This window comes from Truncatella angustata (assembly GCF_020726525.1).
Source record: "Truncatella angustata strain MPI-SDFR-AT-0073 chromosome Unknown BKA67scaffold_11, whole genome shotgun sequence".
NCBI lineage: Eukaryota > Fungi > Ascomycota > Sordariomycetes > Amphisphaeriales > Sporocadaceae > Truncatella > Truncatella angustata.
Window position 1 is genome coordinate 786,311 of NW_025763391.1, and position 22,184 is coordinate 808,494.

Consider the following 22,184-nt stretch of genomic DNA (forward strand, 5'->3'; position numbering starts at 1 on the left):
GTTTTACAGATGGCATGTAGGCTCATGATAGCGGAAAGACTATTGAACTCCGGGGTCGGAGTATTTTCAGATATCTCAAAGGTACTATTCAATTTCGTAGCTCGCAGGCATTTCACGCCTTTCCAACAAAATACGTCCGCTCGGGGTCACCCCAAGTAGGTGAAATTGCCTCCACGCGCGCAGTTTGTCTACTGACTCTTGACTCTGCGCCAAGGTATGGTCTGAGATTCCCGGCAATCTCGCATCGAGTTTGCTCAGGAGTCAAGATGATAGGGCCCATAGAGGGCCTAGTTGGTTGCTACCGGCGTTAAGAACGCCAGTGACTCCCGCAGACGACTATTCCGGAGCCTTCTGTGCCCAACGGCACTAGCACTAATCAAATCAACAAAATATTGATTTAACCGTTTCATATGGAACGAACCTGGCCAGGAAGCAAATGGTAATGACAAAGACCCTTGGCAAGTAACGATCGTGGTAGAAAACGTGAATGAGCAATGGATAGGCATCATGGATGTCCCCTGATAACACCCCTAGAAAATGATAGATTGACGGTGAACCTGTTCTGGGAAGGCTTACAGCATAGACTTACCATCACTTCCCAAGCTCACCTGTGACGTATATGGACTTCATATTTCCATTATAGCGCTCGTAGCTTTGCTGGAAATGGTTCAGAAAGCACAAGGTGAAAGCGCAGTGGACATTGAAACATGGGTCAAAAGTTCAAGTAATAATGGAAAGATCAGCGGGGACCTATCTAATGCGACCCTATCCAAGCATCAGTAGTAAGGGGGTTCAGTTTCAACGATGACAAATGATAGGCTAGGTAGTTAGTACTCATTGATATGGTCATGTTCTAAATCGTCTTTCATTGATCACGGGGACATTGAACGAACATTTAGTGGACAAGCCTGGCTGCAGATCATGACACACAAGCCTTGTGTTTGATTTCGAGATGGCATACTGGATTGTGACGCATACTCTACTAGAGGCAAAGTTGGTTTTAATGATGTTTGACCGAACACCAGTGGCTGGGTGAGCCTCATGGTATAACGACAGTTTCTGGATAGTGTTAGTTGAAAACTGCTTCCGTGCATAAGAGCTCTAAGCTTGCCGCCGCACATCGTATAGGTAGCCTCGCTGTGCCGCAAAGTCAACCTCACCTACTCAATGATTGCTCATTGGTTAGAGCGATTCCGCCTTGAATGACACGGACAAATGCCCAAGGGCTAAGATCACTATAGTATGCTCTGCGCCTCGTTGGAGTTATCTAGAAGAAAGTAGTCCTTTTGATTGTATACATCAATTATGCTACGAATGAAATCTTTCAAGACAAAACTGTAGTCTAGGAACATCAATCACCGAATGTATTTCACAATCATACAGTGGCATCTGTGCAGATCAATCAATTTGAAGAAGCAATATTTCATGCTCGTCTCGACACACCCGACTGCTGAAAACAGTGCCCTGCTTGAATGCACCTCATTTGAAACATGTCTTTCTTGCAGTCCTGGCTTTGTCCCACTGTCGTACATTTCCAGGGCTACGACTACAAAGTCTCCGATCATTGTAAACAGGAACGTCTTCATGGTTACATCGAATCTGCTTGGGGCCGTGCAAATATTATGACTTCCACGAAAGCACTGATACTTCGGGATAGATGAGAGATGCATAGACCAAAACGACTTACCAGGTACTTTGGATGGGCGAGCTGTACAAATAAGCGGAGGTGATGGCAATCTGACTCGGCAGGGAAGAAGATAACAGTAACCTCGCTTGCCAATTCATAAACCGCTGGGGCAGGGACAGGAATGTTCAAGGACTGGTATTGTTGTCTTTGCCATACAATCGTTCCAAGATCTCGTAAGCAATCCTAGGCAACCATAGATATACCACGACAAATTTCTAAAATGTTGAATTTCTCTTATTTAACGTATGCCATCGGCGCTTTTGCTATGATTTGGAGTTTGAACCCCTTTCACCTCTTGAGTCCTTCGGAGCCATGCGCTCGTGGTATGAGTTTGTGTCAATTTGACCTTCGGCACAGCTTGTGTGGGATTCTCGGGTTAGTCAAATCTACTAGGCTTGAATTCAAACCTCAATATGAACAAACCATTTACCAAGTTTGTATGGAAATTGTTGAAAAGATTTTGTTGGAAACAAAGCGGTTAGAGGTCCGTCCTGGACTGGAATATCCGCCCTTCGTGTTGGGCACACCTGTAAGTTATCATCCTGAGTTCCACATGTAAATTGCGAAGTGTCCGCTACAGCTCTGCCGTGCCGACGCTCGATGCCTCCCGGGGAGAGTGTGGCCAAGGGAGCCACAGTAAACAGCAGCTTTGGGCGTTTGACTGCTAGTAGTCTGCTATTAAGTGCCATCCAATGTCTACACTTCTTCTCTTAGTCCAACCGCTAGGTGACAATGATGGTGGTGGCATATCATTCTCCATGCCTACGACTAAAGTGGAAGGAGAAAGATTACCTTTTGACAGGATTCGGGCGTTAGGAGCTTTCCAGAAAACTTCTGCAAGAATGGTACACTGGGTGGGGGGGGGGGGGGGGGGGGGGGGGGGGCAAGTTGCATCGCCAAAGCGGTGGCGGTCAAGATGATGCTTCACATGCTCATATCAGGTAAGACGTCAAGAGTAAACCAAAGGACAAAAGTCATTTGCCACTTAGACTTGGGAGAGACATATTGAACCATCAATGTCCTTGATCATCTGTCATTGCGGAGAAAACACCAACGCAGCCATAACGGCGCATTCCGACCCCGCGATAACCGGATTGCCATCCTCTAAGGAAATAGCAGAGTGTTGAATGATCAGGAGCAATCACCGAGTCCTCCAAACACCTATGCAGACGAAGGAGATGAAACATCACAATCACCAAAGGGCAGCTTTAGCGGCGCCAGCGGCGGCATGCTAACACTCAAGTCGGAGTCAAACCCACGACAGATGGAGAAAGGTAGTGCAAGCTAACTGCGAGGAACAAAATAAGCGGAAAGGGACATTCGCATATGGAGTGAATTTGTCGGCTAATAAGCGACGCCATGCCACGCTGGCCACTTTGTAGGCCTGCTATTGAGCTCAACCGCGCTTTTCGAAACACGAAACATTGAAGAAAAGGTCCATCTCGGCAGAAGTCTCAGCAAACCACGATAAACATCTTCGTATTCGAGCGTGGGTTGCGAAGTACTGCGTTGCGACGAACCCCAAGAGTAGCAAGCGAAAACCAGTAGGCGGGGCAGCGACACAGCGTCACCCGTGGGGCCAGAGGCAGAAGAAACAAAGACCAGATATGAGTTAGGGGAATGACTGGAAGCTGTCTTGACTACTCGGCACAAAATATGAAGATCAATTCAAGACGTGACCGCTCTTGAAGCAAAACAAAGCTTGACGCGCATCATTGTACTTCCCAAGCGTCGGCGAGAACCGAGAACAACAAAACAGTTGTGCGGAGTACACGTGACCCTCATGCGGGAGCTCAATGAATTATTCGAAGGGCGCCAACCAAAAATAATCGAGGGGGATCTTTGGCTCGATGCACGAAGACTGGCAGTCTAACCATATCCGAGTTAGCACAGTTGATCTTTTTGTAAACGCGCGCCTGCACGGCACCTTGGATTCTTATTTTGGAAAGCTCATCTGAAGCTCAGCCAATGTCTGCGCTTTATTTTCATCGCAACCGCTGTCCAGCTTTTTTTTGACGATTTAGGAGGCGTTTGTCTCATTTAGACTCTTTCCTTTCTGGGGACCTCGCGGCTGAATGCAGGAGTTTCTGACATGACCTACCGGTACCCGGAGCAGCCAGCCACAGTGTCGCGCATGTCTGAATATCGCAGGCGCTGCAGGGGAAGAGTCGTTCACGCAGCATTTCCAATTCCTGGGGGCAATAGACTCTGCCCAGCAGGTACGGCACCACATCCTACAATAATTGCACATTTGAGATCTGCGGCGGGAGTGGCGCTTCCTAGTCCCTCAGTCCCTAGTCCCTCAGTCCCATGCAGGTGCTGCAGAAAGCAGTTGCATACGGTGCTGCGGCACCCAAACGAAGCCAGAAGCCCTTCGGCAGTCATGCTCGTCGTCCCTTTCAGCAACCACTGTCTGATCAGCTATCCTCCTTCCCGAGCTCTTCTTATATCATCGCAAGTGCGGTCATGCCCATAGCTATCCAATTTTAGTGCCTGGGCGTTTCTTCGCGTGAAGACGGCCGTCTCCTCTGTATGAGAGGTACAAGGCTGGCGGTTGCTGAGACCAACCATTTTACTATTTTTGACCCCTTCGCTAGCTCTTCTCTCGTCCCGCAAAACGCAAGCTACATAGTATATGGGGACCCATTTCATATATCTTAGCCGCCCTCCTACACCTAGCTCCTTGATCTAGCCGCCCAGCTCCATACAGACGCCTCCCCAAGACTGGCCAGCCAATATGAGTGTCCCTTGAGACGTGTATCCGTTCATTCAGATACACACCCCGGGTTTCAAAACTTTCGCTTGCATTTTTCCTTCGCTCTTCCACTGTGAGTTTCTCTTGAACCAGCATGGTAGCTTTGTTTCAGATCCATAGTCTTGGGTCTCACAACTCAACCTCGAGCCAACTGTCGCAGCTGCTCGATTCGCCTTCATCGCTCATCTCAGTTTTATAAAGGGTCGCGTCCCGATCGTGACCCATCGTGTTTGGTCTCTTTTCCCAGACCTCCTTCGCTATAGCAACGACAACGAATTTCCTTTCGTCACTTTCCTCTGTCTCAGCTTTTCCTTGCTGTTTCCTAAACCCGTTCGTTTCAAGTCCGTTCGTTTGACACGAGGGACTAGCATTTCATTCTCGCTTGCATATTCAAAAAGTCATCCACTTTGCGAACTCTCGACATACAGCACCTTAGTACTAATCGCATCGGTTCGGATTGATACCCACTCGTATTCGTTCCAGTTTTCCACTATACTGTCGTTTCATCTACCTTCACGATGCCGAAACACACACGCTCTTCGAGTTCCACTCATCATCAGCAGGCTCAGGCATACGCTAATGCCATGGCCATGCCTGCATCCTTGGCTCCAGCTCAGCCCATGACCATTGGATACACTAGTCGCCAACAACAACTGCCTATTAACACAGGATTCTATCCTACAGTGCCATCATCTTCATCAGTCCAGCCCCCTATGCAGCCTCAGTATGAACAGTACGTTGCACCGCCTGTGGTGCCACCGCCCATGCCGCACCGTTCCTCATCTGGGGCTTGGTCCCCGCAAGACGATCAAAACCTCCTCACAGCCAGACAGCAGGGCCTCAATTGGGCTCTCATTCGAACCACCTATTTCCCCAACAAGACGCCTAATGCTTGCCGAAAGCGACATGAGCGCTTGATGGAACGCAAGGGGGCCGATGACTGGGATGTACGAAAGTTTGAGAAGATCGCCAAGGAGTACATGAGCATGCGCAAGGAGCTCTGGCAGCCGTTGGCAGCCAAGTGTGGAGAGAAGTGGACCGTGGTTGAACAGAGGGTGAGTCATGTTTCCCACCCTGCTACCACCTCCTTATACTGAAACGACCCTTAGTGCATGAGCAGTGGAATCAAGAACGTTCAGAATGCCGCCCGTGCGGGTAATCGGCGGGAGCGGGCCGAGTCTGGCCAACCATTCCATGGGTATGACGACGACAGCGGCATCTCGGGCATTGGTCTGACTCCAGTAGATGACCTCGATGCCTCCTACAGCAGTCCCGAGACTGCCTCTTCTAGTTCGCACTCTGCGAGTAACTCATTCCACAACGGCTACCATATGCACTTGAATCAGCAAGCATATAGCCATCACGGCTACCCGGCCAGCAACGGCGGCATGTCATCCTCCGACTACGGCTCATCCGTCTCTTCTACGGCAGCTCATGGGTATGGCACTATTCCTAGCCACTCTCATCATCATTCACAAGGAAACTCTCCCTATATGGGCCAGAGACTGCCAAGTGTCGACATGGGCATCGAGTCCATAATTAATCGACCACAACACGGCAACATGTAACGACGCACACTATTTTCTCAAAGTATCCTCGCTGCTTCGTTTCGACTGCATTTCAAGGCGTAATGACACTTATTTGGCGTTAGAGAAGTTCGGCACTGGGTATGTCCAGCATGACTGCATTTGCATTTCCAGGGGGCTGGGCTGCAATCGGTGTTTTATGGCGCTATATTGATAAACGGTAATCTTGGGAATAACTTCCATAGGGGGAAGCAAGAACTGGGTGAAGTCCCTATGCAGGGCTTGGATTGAACATGTGAAGATGTGGCGCACTGCCATAATACTTGCACATCTGCACACGCTCACAACGATCTTTGATTGTGTATACTAGACATCTAGATACCACGATATCCCGGGAGGCGGACAAAAGCAAAGGGGTGGCTTGGATAAGAAGATTTGCAGCACAGATATGAGCAAACAGCACGTATCAGTAGCTGCGTTTATGACATGACGTTCATCCATTCATTCCTTCAATCAATTATTCTTACACACTCATGTAGAATTTCAGATCGTGATTTCAAGCTCTCGTACATCATCTACCTGTAAATCTAGTAGCTCGCACTAGTCTCTCAGTGGCTCGAACCGGTTGTCGGTCCGCTGGCGGTGAAGAATCCCATTGCGGAAGCAGTCCTCCGCTTGTCGACTTCCGGGCTATTCAATCCACTCCTCAATCAGATTATATGCTCCTTTAAGTAACGAAAGAGCTTTTGCGAAAAAAAAAAAAGAATAACTACGGCATAGGCTGTCGTTATACCGGGAGAATGCGTACAGCCTCCACCACGCAAGTCCCAAAACCGCACGCCGCGCACTCGTGACCGCCCGCAAAATCTGAGAGAGAAAAAGCTGCCGATGCATTGCCTTCCGCCACCCAGCCACCGAGTAGTTCTATGTATTAAACATTATCGTATCCACTTTCCCCTCAGAATCTGCCGGAAGCATTTTGTATCCGCTGACAAATCGTAGTGACATCGACATGTAGTGTAATGCAGCTTGAGGAGGAAAAGTGAAATATATATAGCTCAAGTCCGATTGTTGCAATACATCCATGAAATCACAACATATCCCCAGCCAACCAACCCCTTCGCTTACATCTCCACTTATTTGGCTCCCACAGAATAGACTTTCATCATGGGCTCTTTCGGCAAAATCTACTCCTACCCAGGCAACTGGCGAGTCCAGCGCGTGAGCCTCCCCCTTTCTCTTTTTCGAAGAATAAATAAATAAATAAAATAACCACATACTAACTCCCCAAACAGGCCCAGGTTGTCGCTTCCCTCAACAACCTAGAGGTCTCCCTTGCGGAGGGCTTCGCGATGGGACAGACCAACAAGACGCCTGAGTTTCTGTCCAAGTTCCCCTTGGGCAAGGTGCCCGCCTTCGAGGGGGCCGACGGATTCTGCGTGGCCGAGGGCGCGGCCATCTGCTCTTACATCGCATCCTCCGGTCCCAAGGCCGCGCAGCTCTTGGGCTTGTCCGACACCAAGACCGCTGCACGCGTCACCGAGTGGAGTTGCTTCGCCGAGAACGAGCTTGTGCCCAACGTCATGCCTGCGGCGGTCATGTGTTTGTTCAAGATCGTGCCGTTCGATGCGCAGAAGTACGACCAGAGCGCGTCGAACTTGCTGCGGGCGCTGAGGAGACTCGAGGTCGCCGTCAAGGACGGTAAGAAGTTCTTGGTTGGTGAGGAGCTCACCCTAGCGGACGTCATGGTTGCTGGGCCGTTGTTCTTTGCTCTGGGTTATCTGATTGATGACGAGATGAAGAGGGAGGTGCCTGAAGTCAACAGATATCTGGAAGGTTTGTCGCAGATTCCCGAGTTCAAGGGCGCGTTTGGGGAGTTGAAGAGTGTTGCCTCCAGAGTTAAGCAGTAGATTGCGGTAACGAATTTCAGATTTTCGTCCACGGTGTATCACGAGTGTGCCACTGTGCTTAATTTCCCACACAACTCTCAGCTGCAGCTCTATGGGATCCTCGGCGATCGGTATCACTTTCTTGGAGCATTTCAATAATGTATTACCGTCTTGTCGCCACACGTCAGTAAAACCTTTCCATTACCGAGAGTCTGAGACCTTGGAATTTGAATAGTCTCCAGGATCATATAATAATCTGGGGGCCTTAGAGGTCGGTCCCCATTCTAAACCTCTCCAGGGCGATGCGCTCAGCCGGTTTCTTGAGAGGTGTGAAGAAGTCAGCAGTCGTCGCTCTGTTCGGCATTGCAAATCCCAGCTCAATTAGTCTCTTGCTGAATAAACAGGGACAAAGTAGATCTGGCGCCCCTTGTATGGTAGCGTAGCTTTGTTAATAGCCTGGCGTATGTATTAGCTTTGGCGGAATCCTATCGTTAAAATCATGATGTACTGATTGCTTGGAATTAAGTGCATAAAAGTTCGCCTCTGACGCCTGATATATTCTCATAATGGCCATAGATCGCAATTCATTGGTAGAATTTCGCAGCAGGCGAATGAAATATTGGGACGTTGAACTGTGCAGATCACGAGTGATATCATCTCAACATTGGAACTAAGCCCCATCAATGACCGCTTCCGCAATGCTGGTCGGTCCCCCACTTGACACCTCAAATCAAAGAACTGCCCGTATTATCATTAAAACCATCGAAACGACGAAATAGAGCGGCAAAATCTCTACCGGCTGCTTTGCCATAAAGAATGTCAATTTGTGCCAAGCTGCCAGGTCGGCCAAGGATCAGAGGCATCTCGTCAGGCTTGGCCAGGCCGTCGAAGTTGTGATATTCCAAATCGCAGAATGCAACTCCAAGCTCTGGCCAGCTTTTCTTCCATTGGCTACGCAGCCAGTTTCGAAAGATTGCATCTCGATGATTTATATCCAATTAATTATTGGTCAGGACTTAGACACCTAAGTGAAGGTTCGAAAGTCGAAGACTTGAACCCAAACTGGTTGAATATCCTCAGAAGCTTTGGGAGAAGCCGTCCACTGTGTGGAATGGTTCTATGGGATATTTTCGGCTTGGTCAAAGTCCATTAGCTTCAGTTGAACAGCTAAGCATTGATAAACAGCTCCCACTGGTTCTCTTTTGCTCTGCTGTGTTATTTAGTCATTTTCGGCCGGCGCTCCAAACAGGCCTGCCTATTCATCATGACGCGGAATCTGTCGACGAAGAAGAAGTTCCACTTATAGCAGTCCTCACTACTGCGCTGGTGTATGTTCCACTGCCCACTTCCCTTTATGTAATTCTTACCCAGGCCTAATCAACAGGGGAGTGGTTGCTAGTGTGCTCCGTACTATCGTGCTACGTATCATTAGTCTATAGGGTGGAGGCAATAGGCATCGACGGCACTTGGAAATACGCGGCGCTCTTTATTTGCAGGGTAGTCGAGAGCGACTAGCCATGATTATACCATAATGATCTGACCGGCGGCTTGATCAAGATGCGATCGAGATATACTACTGGCCAAAAAGGCAAGACATACTATACGGAGCGATATAATGGCGATGAGCCCATATGTTGCGCTTTAACGCGGTGCTGGTATCATAGTCTCTTATGGTACAATAACAAATACACTTGAATACACATGCCCGAGCTGCTTTCCTCTACGTTAGCTGCTGACGCGTGCCACTACTGGTGAAGGCACGGCATCGACAACTTCATCATCCTCCCAGTCTTCCTCCTCGTCCTCATCCAGAGTAGGCTCACCGAAGGCTGCCCTCCATACACGGCTCCACATACCCTTCTTCTGCACCAGGGCAAACACCATGACCACAGGCAAGTGCCAGACACTCGCCCAGAAGAGGCCTCGCGCACTGCCTTGGTGGCCCTCATGTTTCCAGAAGCGCACAGCTTCCTTGGTCAGCCAGAGGTTGATGGGCAGACTTGTGACTGCAAAGCTCCACTCTGTGACGCCAGCCATGCAGAGACCGAAGCAGATGGGGAAGAAGGCCAAGCTGTATCGGAGGGCTACTCTTCCGTTTCGCGCCGGGTTGATCCAAGCAAGCATCTTGTGCCCGGCTCCTTTATACTCCTCTCTGATAGACCAGGACAAGGCCATGAAGTGGGGGAACTGCCAAGCAAACAGCAAGCCTGCCAGTAGCCATCCTCCTATCGCGTCCCTGGTGAGAAGTAGTTCTTCGAAGCCACCTGTGTCTTTTGCAGACTCTCCGGCTGCTGCTGCCCAACCCATGAGTGGGGGGATTCCTCCGACGATAGCTCCAACCCAGGTATTGAACCAATGCAGACGCTTCATGGGCGTATATACTCCTGCATAAAGAACTATGTTGGTCGCGCCCAAAGCAGCGACGGTCGGGTTGACTCCAAAGTACAATGCGCCAACTCCAGTGGCTGCTGCCAGTACGGCAAACATGACAGCCTTGCGCTGGGAGAGCAGGCCACGCACCAGCGGCCTATTTCGCGTCCTCGACATCATGGCGTCCGTTTTGGGCTCGTAGAGCATGTTCAATGAGTTCGCCGAGGCAGAGCATAATGCGGTACCGGTTGTGAGGAACGCGAGGGTCAGGGGCGACAGCGACGGGGCGTCGAGGCCTATGGAAGGCGAAAGGAAGTCCGGGACTGGGTAAAGCGCGTACGAGGACATGGCTGTCAGGACCACGAGCATGGAAAGTCGGGGCTTGGAGAGCGATAGATAGAGCGAGAATTGGCGGCGGAAGGAGCTCTGCTTGGCGGCAGCAGTAGTTAAGGCTGAAGAGGCATCTTCCACAGGAAGAGAACCATCTGGGGTGGTTGCTGCTGCAGCCTGGGCTTGTGCTTGTGCTTGTGCCGCCTTCTCCTTCCGCCTTGCAACTTGCCGTCTCCTATGTGGCAAGTCTTGGCTCGAATGTGGTAGTGTCGATGACGTCGTCGTAGTCTGTGTATCGTTGGGTCTTCCATGCGCGGTAAAAGAGATGGACTGCCTCCCAGCCCGGCCGTCTACCGTCTGTGTCTCTGGGACGGAGCCATTAGCGAAGAAATATCCAGCCTTCAGCCGGCTAGACCTCGTGGGTACCGCACGATTCCGCGGCGCGAAGCTCTGGGTGAAGCTCCTCGCAGAGACGAGGCCTGGTCCCTGGGTTCGAGACAGCTGCGACGTGCACCGCCAGCAAATATCGTGGGCGGCGCCTGGAGGGAGCAATATTTTGGGCGACCGTATATTCATCGCGAACGAGGACCATGACCCATTTTCTGAGATATTACGGGTCAATTGGTCGATTCGGCCGATTTATCATGGCGTCGCGCGAGTCGAGATACACCGTCCAGGTCCGATGGAGCTTCAAGGATTAACTTCAGAATTTGGGGCAGTCCCCCGGCGCCAGCGGATATTCCGGGCCCGAGACCTGCAAACGTCTAACTTGACATTTTACGGATCCGTAGTTAGTTACATACAGAGCAAAACAGAGCTCCAGGTTGATTTAAACTTAGTGGGGCAGAGGCATCTTCAGCATCATCTCATTGTCAATCTCATTATGCCTACGGATCCGTACCCCTTAGCTTGTAGGGCAAAATAGCGAGCGAGGCGAGGTCTGTTAGCGGTATCAACCCAACCGAGAATATCACCCCTTGTTCTGCCAATGTAGTCAACGCAGGCACCACATGATATGGCGACAAGTGTCGACACGGATTTTGGCAATGGTCCTCATGGTACAATGAAACATCCAACATAGAGCCTGGTATTACACGAGCCAAAACACCATCCACGTTGACAGGTCACAGTACGATGCTTCCGTCATTGATGGAGGCTTCCCGATTGGGTTCCGTCGATGCTGTCTATCAACGTTTGGCCTCGCAGGAATTTCGGGACTCTTTTCACCTATGACAAGAAGTTTCAGAAGTGTGCAGATCACTTTTCTGCCGGGTACATGGAAACCTTTGTGAGGGTGATTGTTGCCATGTTCGGCTGCACTACAGAAACTCGTGGGGACTACTGAGCTGCACCCGTCGCTGTGTACACTTCTACAAGACGTGAACATATTTGCATAATCCTGCAGGGCCGTTAATGCCAGACCAGCCAATGCGAACTCGTCCTAGATGGCAGCCTGAGGAGTCTTGCGGAGCGTCACAGTCCCCTCTTCAGTGGTGTTAATCACATCTGAGTTATTTGCGTTCCCGTCCACCGGCTTAGAGTCTTCAACCAGAGTGTCAGATGATCTACCACCTTTCTCCGAACCATTGCACTTCTCCGGCGTGGCCTGTGACTGCGCATTCCGCGTGCTAGCGCGCCAGTTAAGGGCCGAGTTCACGTGGTCTGATGGCGGAATAGAAGGGTTCATCGGCCCTTGCATTCCACCCGGTCCAGTGCCAGCAACGACTTGCTGATTCCGCTCTCTGCGTCTCGTGGCTCTGCGCTTTTGCGCTTCCTCCTCCTTCTCTTCTGCCTCTTCCATCCGCCTCTTTTCCATCTCCGCCCAATCCTCAAGGTTAGCGACTGCTGCTTCGGGGTGGTTACAATAATTCAGTAGATGGCCCTGGATCTGCGCAGGAGTGAATGTGTCATCTGGAATCCTCGACCTAAACTCGAATGCAAATCTTTTGAGCTCTTCGGAGCTCAGGTCGGTGCGTGGCTCCACGACAATGGGCGTTTCGTTCTGGTCAGGAGTGTACATCCGTAGGAACATCTCCTCAGCTGCATCGCCATCAATGTTGCCCATGAATATCATCTTGTCAATCCTGCCAGGCCTGACAAGTGCCTCATCGAGCTTGTCAGCAATGTTAGATGTCATGAGGACGATACGGCCTTCTTGACTGATGACACCATCCAGCACGTTCAATAATCCTGACAAGGTGACTCTACCATGGCGGATGTGGGCATGGGCCATGAGCTTCCTCATCTCCTTTATTTCCTTCTCATCCATGTCGTCGTCCTCTCGGTCCGGCTTACGCTTCATGCCGACGGCATCGATGTCCTCGAGTAGGACAATACACTGGGGTGGTAGCGATGTGAACAATCTCTCTAGTTCTATATCGGCTGCGAGACTTGGGACATGGATGATATAAAGCTCCAGGCTGAATCGGCCTGCCAAGGCGAGTGATAAGCTGGTCTTGCCTGTGCCGGGAGGACCGTGCAAGAGGTAACCTCTGCGGTAAGGGATGCCTCGTGAAGTGTAAAAGCGGCGGGTCGTGGGCTTGAGATAGTTTTCCATGTCGGAAACGAGTTCCTCCTTGGCCGTCTTTTGCATATTGACGGTTTCAAGGGGTCGGATCGGCCGTAGCATGGTCGTATCCCAGCCCTCGCGGTGGTAGTTGTTTCGTGAGGCACGGACTGTGGTGAATGATTCACGCTGCATGTCGGCGAAGTCGCGACACATGTTCAGGAATCTCTTGACTGGCTTCACCGACCGACCCAAGCACATGACGACCAGAGGTTCATGGCCAGCTGGAGGAACGACATATTGGTCAGCGAACTCACCCGAGACATAGGCATTGCGACCAAAACCTCTTCCATCCGTGATACGGCGGACTAGGAAAATGTTACGGTCATAGAAGAACCACGTGATACCAAATGTAGGGAGATACTGGATGGGGGGTCGCTTCCCGCTGTGATGGTCTGTTCTTTTGATGCCAGCACGGCGAAAGTCCCAGGCATCATTCTGAACAGGTTCCGAGGTTGCAGTGAGGATACGAGTCTGCTGTTGCAAAAGGACCCTGGCGCCGATCCAGTTCAAGACTTCTCGATTCAGTCTGTCACTGCCGGGGATCGAAACTGAGGCCTAGTTACAGTGATCGAATCAGCATTTCTGACGTGAATATGCTACAAAGTCGATGTCTATCAGAAATCATCCTTACAGTGAAAAATCTTGCTACCCAGCTGTACATCTCAAGGGCGATATATTTCAGCTGTTGCGTGCCGTTGCTGATTGCGCCAAACACGGTCAACGCGACGGCAAGTGTGGTGATATCAAGGTTCAACCATGTTGAGAAGAACTTTTGCAGAGAGCTAAATCCAGGAGTGGTTTGCTGAAAAAGCCGACGCAATGATGTACCTCCAGGAACACCACCGCCGAGCGTTAGAGGCCATCTCTGCCTAGCCATAGTGGCGGTTGCTTGCTCATGTATTGAATAGAAACTTTTGGTTTCAGCAAGCAGTTGAAAGTTGACAATCACAATAGGCTGTGCTGTGCACCTACAGACTCGTTACCCTTAAGCCTCTACTACCACGACGTCAAACGATAGCAAGAACTGTGTGGGATCTTGTCAAGGTCAGTTTCAGCCGAAAGATGTGACATGGAATCATACGAAATGGGAGGCTGCTTACCGGTGTTGAGCTGGTGAGGGCAGAATTCAAGCGACTGTGTGGGATGCTCGTGTCCACTGCTCCAATATGCGAGATCAAACACGGAAGCTGGAGATGAAAAGAAGAAGCACACTTTGGGGCTACAAGTCTGCACTTGACGTGGCGTAATTTTTCAGGTGTCGTTGGATGCTGCGCAAAAACAGGTATAGTTCGTTCAAGGTGCAGCAGGTGCACGCATTTAGCTGCAGCTCTGTTTTCCAGGAATTGATATGAGATATGGAAGTATGTTGGGGGAAATAGTGCTGAGATCCAGTGCAGCACCTCGAGAAATCACCCCACAGTTTGGTGCCCGGTGGACGAAAATATGCTACACACATAGCTATCTAACCTGACTACTGTACTGTAGTCATTGAGCCTCGGGTGCATGTACAGTACATAGCCCTTAGTCGCACAACAATCCAGGAAACAAAACGTTGCGCATGCCTCGGCTAGCTGCATGGGACAAACACCAAACCTGCGGCCGCATTCAGGAAGGAGTTGAACAGATATCTTTGATCGTTGAGTTAATTAAATACAAGGTTTGCTACAATATCTGTTATTTGCCACTGTTTATAGTATGTGCATTGAGGTGCCATGGTAGAGGGCATCGGCCTGGGCCTGAGCAGCGCATGTGCATTGGAACATGTTTATTACGAGAGTGCACATCCGCAAGAAACAATGTCCATGCCCCATACGGCCATGATGCATAGGTCATTCAACACGGAGGCTGGACCAGCGATGCTCGCAAACCCATCGTCGCACCACATAAAACCATGATCGCTATGCGTGTCCAGTGACTGCGTGTTCAGTGACGGCGTGTCCAGTGACACTGCGCATACAACGCTGTGAGACTGGGAGACTGAGCCAGCTTAACGTTAGTGACTGTACTGATGTTTTATTACGAACCTGATCTTGTAGCATGAGTAACGATCGTCACATCCTTGTCGTTACGTCGCGCTCTCACCATGACCAACCCCATGCACGATCAGGGGGTGTCCGATGGATAACCAAGTAGCCGACCAGCGCCTCAGTCCTGGCTACATAGTTCTGGCTACAAGAGTAGCACATCCTTACGACACGCTGAGCTTTCAAGCGCTCATTTCCGTACAGTTGGAGCGATTGATTTTAGCGCGTAAACTCGGACAGGAAGCAACTTCCCTAAATGACTTTTAGGGAATCCCTTCTGCAGTTCCGTTTTGAAAAGCGTCAGGCCCGCTTGCTTGAACAAGGCCCGGAACTTTGCGTCTTGTCTGGGCAAGATCAGTTTCGTTCAAGCACCTATTTGGGAGTATTGATGTGAGATTGGAAGCCTACCTTATGACACTGCTGTCTGTCTCGTCAAAGAAATCTTCGTCAATCGAGTTGATGTTCTCCTTCACCACGATAACACCACCGTCAGGGTTTAGCGCTGCCTTGCATCGCTCAAGATGTTGCACGAGCTGGGGATCAGTCAAGTGGCCGACACACCACTGGATCCATACCAAATCATAGCTGTCATCTTTCGTAGGTATCCAATCATCTAGTCCTATGTTATGGATAGCGCGGATACCAGGTTTATGTTGCAAGCCGTCTGTAAACTTGATGACGGGCTCAATAATGTCGACCTGTTTAGCGACTTTTAGAAGGAGCCCCTCCGTGACCCTGCCAATGCTATATTAAGAGGCCTTGTTAGAAATTGTGCGTTTCGTATACCTGATAATACTTCTTACCCAGCACCATCCTCTAAGGCACTGTCCACTATGCGCAGACCTGGCTTAGCACCAATACCCAGCTTGGCCAGAAAATTGCGCGAGCCCTGTAAGTCGACTCTGGAAGTTACTGAGAAACCTTGGACTGATGGGACCCCGCCGAGCATGGCATTAATGTCGCTATCAACATTATTCCAATACTTGAGTCCTTCGGCCTTGTCGGGCAAGGGCTCAGGCGCCGCGGTTGTGACGATGGGAGACACGTCCATTTTTTGCCTTGTCGTGGAAGGAGGCTCGATCATTGAGCTTCCAGTGGTGAAATTCCCCTCCTCTCGTCCCGGGAGCGTAAGCTTTCTCTTCTGCATGAATGAAATTGAGAGGCTTATAGTCGGAGTGCCTGGTTTAGCTTTCACCCCAGCTATTTTTTAAAAGTTCGCAGACCATGGCGGAATTTGTGCCAGTGGCGGGCAGCTGGCCTAGACTTGTTGTTCTGTTGACCTGATTGAGCTCCACACCAATATTTCCCGAGATCTCCAACAAAGTCCTCTTCATTCAGTATCCCGTGCAAAGATAGCAGACGCGCATGACTTGAAATACGTCACTATACTCATCTCAATTATAAGGGCGAAATGTCAGGAGTCCCCAGATTAGAGCGCATCAAAGCCATCATCTTCCAATCAATTACGTTATCAAAACCATAAATCAGTTATGAATGAAAACCATTTGATACCGAGTGAACACAGATATTAATATATTCAATAGCACCGTGCATGCCACTCTCAATGCATTTAACAAACTTATCCGTCTACTGAGGTTTCTCAAACTTCGTGCCACGACCTGGATTAGCCTGGCTCTGGAGGTATTTGTTAACAACGCAATAAAGTGGCCTTCGTTCGCGCCCTGGCTTATATGCTACAGTTCAATAGATCATGGATGTCTAAAAGTACAAACTCAATCCATATCACTTCCTTTGACAGCCTCTTCGTGTCATTACAGTTCGGCGAAGGCTGGGCCATGCAAAAAATGATGATGTTGGCTATGATCTTTAGATTGAGGTAAATTTTGCCATAATATCGGCGAGTTTCTCTAAGTCCTAGCTTTCTCCCGCAATTAAGCAGGCCGATAAAGCTGCATCTTTCTTGATCAAAGCATTGAGATGCTTCAGCATGCCGACACTACCATCGCCGCTATGCGGGCGCAAATGATGCGCTTATTCCCTATTCCGATTAGTCGCATGGCTCTGATTATCGTGGGGGCTATGTGTCATATGTTCAGGAATCGTGAGATTTGCTCTTTGCAGATATTCTCGGGTCTTTATTTTGCCTGTGCTCCTAAGTGTGGGTTGTCTTGTGGGTTGTTTTTTGGGGTGCCAATGGACTTCCACTGCCATAATCGTCAAACATCGCACGTACTGCTAGCCCCAACTTGCCAGTCATGGTTGACGGAAAATCCTACTGCCTCCTAATGGGGTAGCTTTCCCATTTTTCAGGGAAATTGAAGTGTGTGGCAACCAGATCGTATTGATTAGAGCCATATCCAGGCACCTCTGCACTGCACGGCGTCCACAATATCCCCAAATGGCCAATTGGTTGGCCTACTGTATTCGGAAAATTAGTTCTCAAATCATTCGTGATAGCCAGGTTACGGTCATGTCTGCCAAAGACTGGTTTATTCGCAGCACAAAGGCATACACTTAAGTATTACTGTTTGAGAAACTTCATCATGCCTATATCAGACGACGCTGGCGTGGCTGACTATCTAGGCATTGTCCCTAGGCACTCAAATATATTCGCATTCAATTATGGGCTCACATCTTGCTGTCTGATGCAAAACTCCCCAAAGAGAATATGTCTTACACACAGAACAACCTGCCTTGATACTAAGTATTTATAGCTTGCTGAAGAAGATAAATGCTGTATCTGTACCCAGCCCCTGTCGTTTCTAAATTCTCTTCATCCGGTGACCTGCTCACGCCACCCGGCTCTGTACCCTCCCGATCGGGCACTCGGCGTAAACACAAAATTGGCTTCTCCTCCCATAAGATCACGTAGCACATAAGGGTCTGATGGATTCGACACTCTACCTACATTGGGTGTTCTGTATATCGCGGAGGCTGATTATAGCAACCCGTGTTACGTTGAATAACTTCACTCACTTCTTGCCAGACTTAAAGGTCTGTTATACGTTAGCTTCTTGATAAGCGAGGGCGCTAGACAGGCTGGTCACACAGTCATGAGTCGCAGGCCATGATGACATATTGAGAAGACGGATCCTTCCAGTCAGCATCCGGGCTGATGTGATCGTTTTTGTAACTATTCCCTGGATCTAAAATCAACTCTGTCAGACGTGATCACACAATAGCACCTGGGATGGTATGGTGCGATATAACCACAATGGCTGCTAAGGAACTGGAAATACAAGTAAGCTTGGGCCCGGATGATGAGTGCACCGAGTATGAAACCATTCGTGTCCGTCCTTCGTAGGCTTATACATACAGAATAATGGCGCGGTACAAGCTATATTTTGTAAATTGGAGCATCACATTACACACTGCTGTGGATATTTAAATGTCGCTGTAAAGATAGAAAGTCAATAAAAATAATGAAATAAACATTTCTTCCACCTTTTCGTGGGTTAAAACCGGCTTACATTTTGTTTAATGATAGTCACAGTCAAGTAATGTTACCTTTTCACCTTTGGTGGATGTGTGATCAGCTAAAGTCGCCGATTCGTAGGCATCCCAGTCTACAAAACCACACGGATCCCATAGCCCTTTTGAAGTCACATGCACTACTGGACTCCACCTTTACAGCCTCAGCGGCTTACTTGGAGTTCATCAGCTTACTTTCAAAACCTCCTGACAGGACAAAATATTTTCCTGAAACTGTCTAACGACATTATTATTGGAAAACATTCAAGCGCACCCGACTGAAGTGATATTTAGAGGGCTGGCTCTCATATAAATGTCCCCATCCACTCCAGGGCACAACATTGCACTTTTGTAAGTTCTGTATTCAAGATCAACACTCCTCTCAAAGCCCTGCGACCTTCCAAATCCCTACCTATACTTTGCTAGCAGCACAAGTTTTACCCATATTCATCATCATGCCAGCACCTGCCCCAAGAAACTACCCAGTTGGTGGCCAACGTGCTCCTACTCCCGAAGAAAAGAAGTGGGTCGAAGACGAGGAGCATGCACTCAAAGGAAAACAATGGTTTGTTCTCTTAGGCTCAGAGGGCAATGAAGCCTGGAAGTGTCTTCACTGGGCGCTAGATGTTCAGCCAAAGCCTGTTTTCCCTGAGTATCCTGACTTGAGCAATGAATGGATATCCAACGACTTGTGGTATGAGGATAAAATTCTCATCCAGCGTTGTGAGTAGTCCAACGTCCATGCCAGAAAATATCTCAAATATAGGTGGTTGTGGACTTAAGGGACTGAATCTTCATTCAATCACGAATCTACGTCCTGCTTCTTGATACAACAACCTTTTGCCCCTGTACACTCCTTGCTCAATACACTAAAGTGCGAACTAACTTGAGATGTGTAGTCGGCGAACACGGCTTTCAGCAAACCAAAGACGCTGCTGAAGCAGATGTCGATTGTTTTAAGGACGCCAAGGATAATCTGCGGCACTTCTCTCGTAAACTACCTAACGGGACTTGGACGAGCAAGCTTGGAACAGGGCCACTCATCATCCACCCTCGGGAAGGTTTAGACGGGGGATTTTACGGCACCCGAACCATCTTCTTCAAGTACACCGGCGGAGCCGCTACAGCTCAAAGCTTCTCGGCTGCAAGTACTGTTGGTACCATGGCTTCTCCCGCCCAGAATAGTCCAACTTCTGAGGATGATCAGCTGGTCCAGAGTTTTGCGAATCTGGCCAAAAAGCCAGCGCCTCGTCCTTCTCTTCCTAAGGCACCGACGGCAAAGCCTATACCAGCGAAGCCAACTCCTGCCCCAGCGAAGCCAACTCCTACTCCAGCGAAACCGACACCGGCAAAGCCGACTCCTGCTCCAGCGAAACCGACACCGGCAAAGCCGACTCCTGCTCCAGCGAAGCCGACACCGGCAAAGCCAACTCCTACTCCAGTGACTCCCAAGCCTAAGCCTCCTCCAGCGCAGGACAACAAACTCAAACAGGAGTTCGACCAAAACTGGCAGGCATACCTAAAGGCTCTGAAGAGACCCACCAGTCATTCCGAGTAAGTGTTTTGTCCAAGGTGAGAATCCAATGAGCTCTAAGCTGATAAATACCAGCCCACGTTCATTGCTCGAAGTGCCCGAATGGCAGAAGATCAAGAAGCAAGGCCAAGGCGTTCTTCCTTTCCTTGTGGACTTGCTACGCACCTCACAACTTACGCCTCTTCTCATACTGTGCAGTAAGCTTCCGTTTATTCCCGGAAACCTCCTAAAGCGATCATGGCTAATATTCTAAAAAGTATTTGATCTCGATCCCAAGGAGAAGATTCAGGGGACACTTGAGCAGAAGAAGGCTCAGATCCTCAAGAATAATGCAGCTAAGACCAAGGAGATCGGCATTAAGATGGATGCCGTCTCTGCACAATCCAGCAGCCTCCTGAAGGCCGGCTTTGAGGGTGCCAAGCTCACTGCCAAACTGCTGAATGACCCGCTCTTCCACCAGATTATTAGCGAGGGCATCGCCGCCGTACCGCACATCCTAGACGCCTACTCCAAGGATGGAAAGCACGGAGTAGAGCTGTACACTGAGATGCTAAAGCAGATATACGCTATTCATGCTCAGAACGCTGACCCGGACGCCCAGAAGCAAGCGTTCGAGGACTGGCTTGAGAATTACCTGCAGCCTCAGACTGAATCTGAGCAACACGACGACGTGGAGCCTGCTGCAGATGAAGTCGAAGAACAATTACCCGAAGAGCCCGCTGCTCAGGAATAGGGGGCATGCGATTACAACGCAGATTTTGTTGAGTTAGGTTTAGGTCGGGTCACTTTTCTCTTATAAGTGTTTCTTTTGGATATGAAATGGTTTGATTGACGGAGGCTGTTTTCACGCCGTATTCCATTCATTTGGCATGATTTGATCTTTGTTTTTATAGCACGATAGTAGCAGTTTCATAGTTGCAATGCTGATATGCATTCCTACTAGTTACAGATTTCCCGTAAGTAAAAAACTTTTATTATTCGAGGAATGCTCTCCCACCCATCTAAATTGACGCCGGGGGAAGTGAGTATGCATGGGTACGGGACAAGAAACTACAGAGTATCGCTTGTTTCTTTCTTTGCCTTTCTCTCGCGCTGCAACTTTTGCTTATGTATTATAGAACGGGATATGTAAATGAAAACCTAAAGTCTCATACTCGCCGGCGCTGAGAATAATCGGCTAAAGATCATGAAGTAAAACAGGCGGGTTGAAAGGTAGGAATAGCCCGGCTTTGAGGTTCCCGCATTGGTGTACCGCAGGTCGGGGAATAATTCCGCACTACAAGAAGTATGAGTGGTACATTAGACGGCAATCAGATCTGCACAATTAAGTTCATTTTGAAGCTTGTCCGGCAACTGTTCGCCGACTTTTTCTACAATATCATACAAACACTAGTACAGCATTTTGCTACGGGTAGCCTTATTCTTTTTCGGGCAGCTTTATTGTAATCGTCCAAGCAATGAGCCTATCCCATTGCATGATTTTTGCCTAGCAAAAACTAAAAAATTATGTAGAGAAGCAGAATATATTAAAAAAAATTCGTTTCTCTCCTCCCAATAACACCTTCAATTATCCTTTGTACCCCAGCTCTTCACGTTTCTATGAACCGCTTCCAAAGCATGGAGTCTCACTCACCGTCAATAGTTCATTTATTACCTCCCTTACATTACAGTGATTATGGTCTTTACGCAAGGTGAGTAATACCCGTTGCCGCCATAGTATTTCGCGGTACAGTAATAAAAGTTTTGTAACTCTCATTGACGGATATGCGAACGTATAGGTGTTCTTCGATTGCACGAATAGATAGACGAAGAACTAGGAACACAGGCTGAGGAGTATTAGTACCACGGGCAGAACCATGGGTCCTGTATCCCATATCCAGGGAATCGACGCACCCAGAGAGGAGAAAGCGAAATGACATAGGAAGCAAACCAAGGTTGCACCACGAGATAAGGTACTAGCAGTTTGGGAGGCAGCAGGCAACCCTCTGGTTCAGTTATATGAAAAGCAGCAAAAAGAGGACTACTTCAAAGCGGTACAGTGAGGCAAAGAAGTGGCAAGAATGTGAGC

The 22,184-nt window shown here is 49.2% G+C and overlaps 7 protein-coding genes across 7 annotated transcripts; 4 read left to right on the forward strand and 3 right to left on the reverse strand.

The window, feature by feature from the left end:
• The first annotated feature begins 3,616 nt into the window (after positions 1-3,616).
• BKA67DRAFT_113495 (uncharacterized protein) lies at positions 3,617-4,222 on the forward strand. Its single transcript, XM_046094910.1, has one exon. The coding sequence runs from the start codon at positions 3,780-3,782 to the stop codon at positions 4,161-4,163; it is 384 nt and encodes a 127-aa protein (XP_045951998.1). The 5' UTR covers positions 3,617-3,779; the 3' UTR covers positions 4,164-4,222.
• A 933-nt stretch (positions 4,223-5,155) lies between these two features.
• On the forward strand, positions 5,156-6,010 carry BKA67DRAFT_527139 (uncharacterized protein; the record flags this gene model as incomplete). The annotated part of the gene is made up of 2 exons (XM_046098817.1): positions 5,156-5,497; positions 5,552-6,010. 2 exons carry the CDS (start codon positions 5,156-5,158, stop codon positions 6,008-6,010), a joined length of 801 nt encoding a protein of 266 aa, XP_045951999.1.
• A 1,125-nt stretch (positions 6,011-7,135) lies between these two features.
• BKA67DRAFT_541704 (glutathione S-transferase) lies at positions 7,136-7,878 on the forward strand (the record flags this gene model as incomplete). Its single annotated transcript, XM_046100977.1, has 2 exons — positions 7,136-7,189; positions 7,264-7,878. The coding sequence occupies 2 exons, from the start codon at positions 7,136-7,138 to the stop codon at positions 7,876-7,878; spliced, it is 669 nt and encodes a 222-aa protein (XP_045952000.1).
• A 1,456-nt stretch (positions 7,879-9,334) lies between these two features.
• On the reverse strand, positions 9,335-11,228 carry BKA67DRAFT_585164 (UbiA prenyltransferase family-domain-containing protein). The gene has a single exon (XM_046104190.1). The coding sequence runs from the start codon at positions 11,131-11,133 to the stop codon at positions 9,583-9,585; it is 1,551 nt and encodes a 516-aa protein (XP_045952001.1). The 5' UTR covers positions 11,134-11,228; the 3' UTR covers positions 9,335-9,582.
• Positions 11,229-12,292: 1,064 nt separating this feature from the next.
• BKA67DRAFT_499117 (P-loop containing nucleoside triphosphate hydrolase protein) lies at positions 12,293-13,931 on the reverse strand (the record flags this gene model as incomplete). The annotated part of the gene is made up of 2 exons (XM_046097069.1): positions 12,293-13,681; positions 13,758-13,931. Coding segments are annotated over 2 exons (1,563 nt in total), but the record flags the coding sequence as incomplete, so codon positions are not given.
• A 1,409-nt stretch (positions 13,932-15,340) lies between these two features.
• BKA67DRAFT_526778 (alpha-N-methyltransferase NTM1) lies at positions 15,341-16,201 on the reverse strand (the record flags this gene model as incomplete). The annotated part of the gene is made up of 3 exons (XM_046098781.1): positions 15,341-15,494; positions 15,559-15,894; positions 15,954-16,201. 3 exons carry the CDS (start codon positions 16,199-16,201, stop codon positions 15,341-15,343), a joined length of 738 nt encoding a protein of 245 aa, XP_045952003.1.
• A 2,836-nt stretch (positions 16,202-19,037) lies between these two features.
• On the forward strand, positions 19,038-20,849 carry BKA67DRAFT_541708 (uncharacterized protein; the record flags this gene model as incomplete). The annotated part of the gene is made up of 4 exons (XM_046100978.1): positions 19,038-19,305; positions 19,482-20,136; positions 20,192-20,313; positions 20,374-20,849. 4 exons carry the CDS (start codon positions 19,038-19,040, stop codon positions 20,847-20,849), a joined length of 1,521 nt encoding a protein of 506 aa, XP_045952004.1.
• Between the last annotated feature and the right edge of the window lie 1,335 nt (positions 20,850-22,184).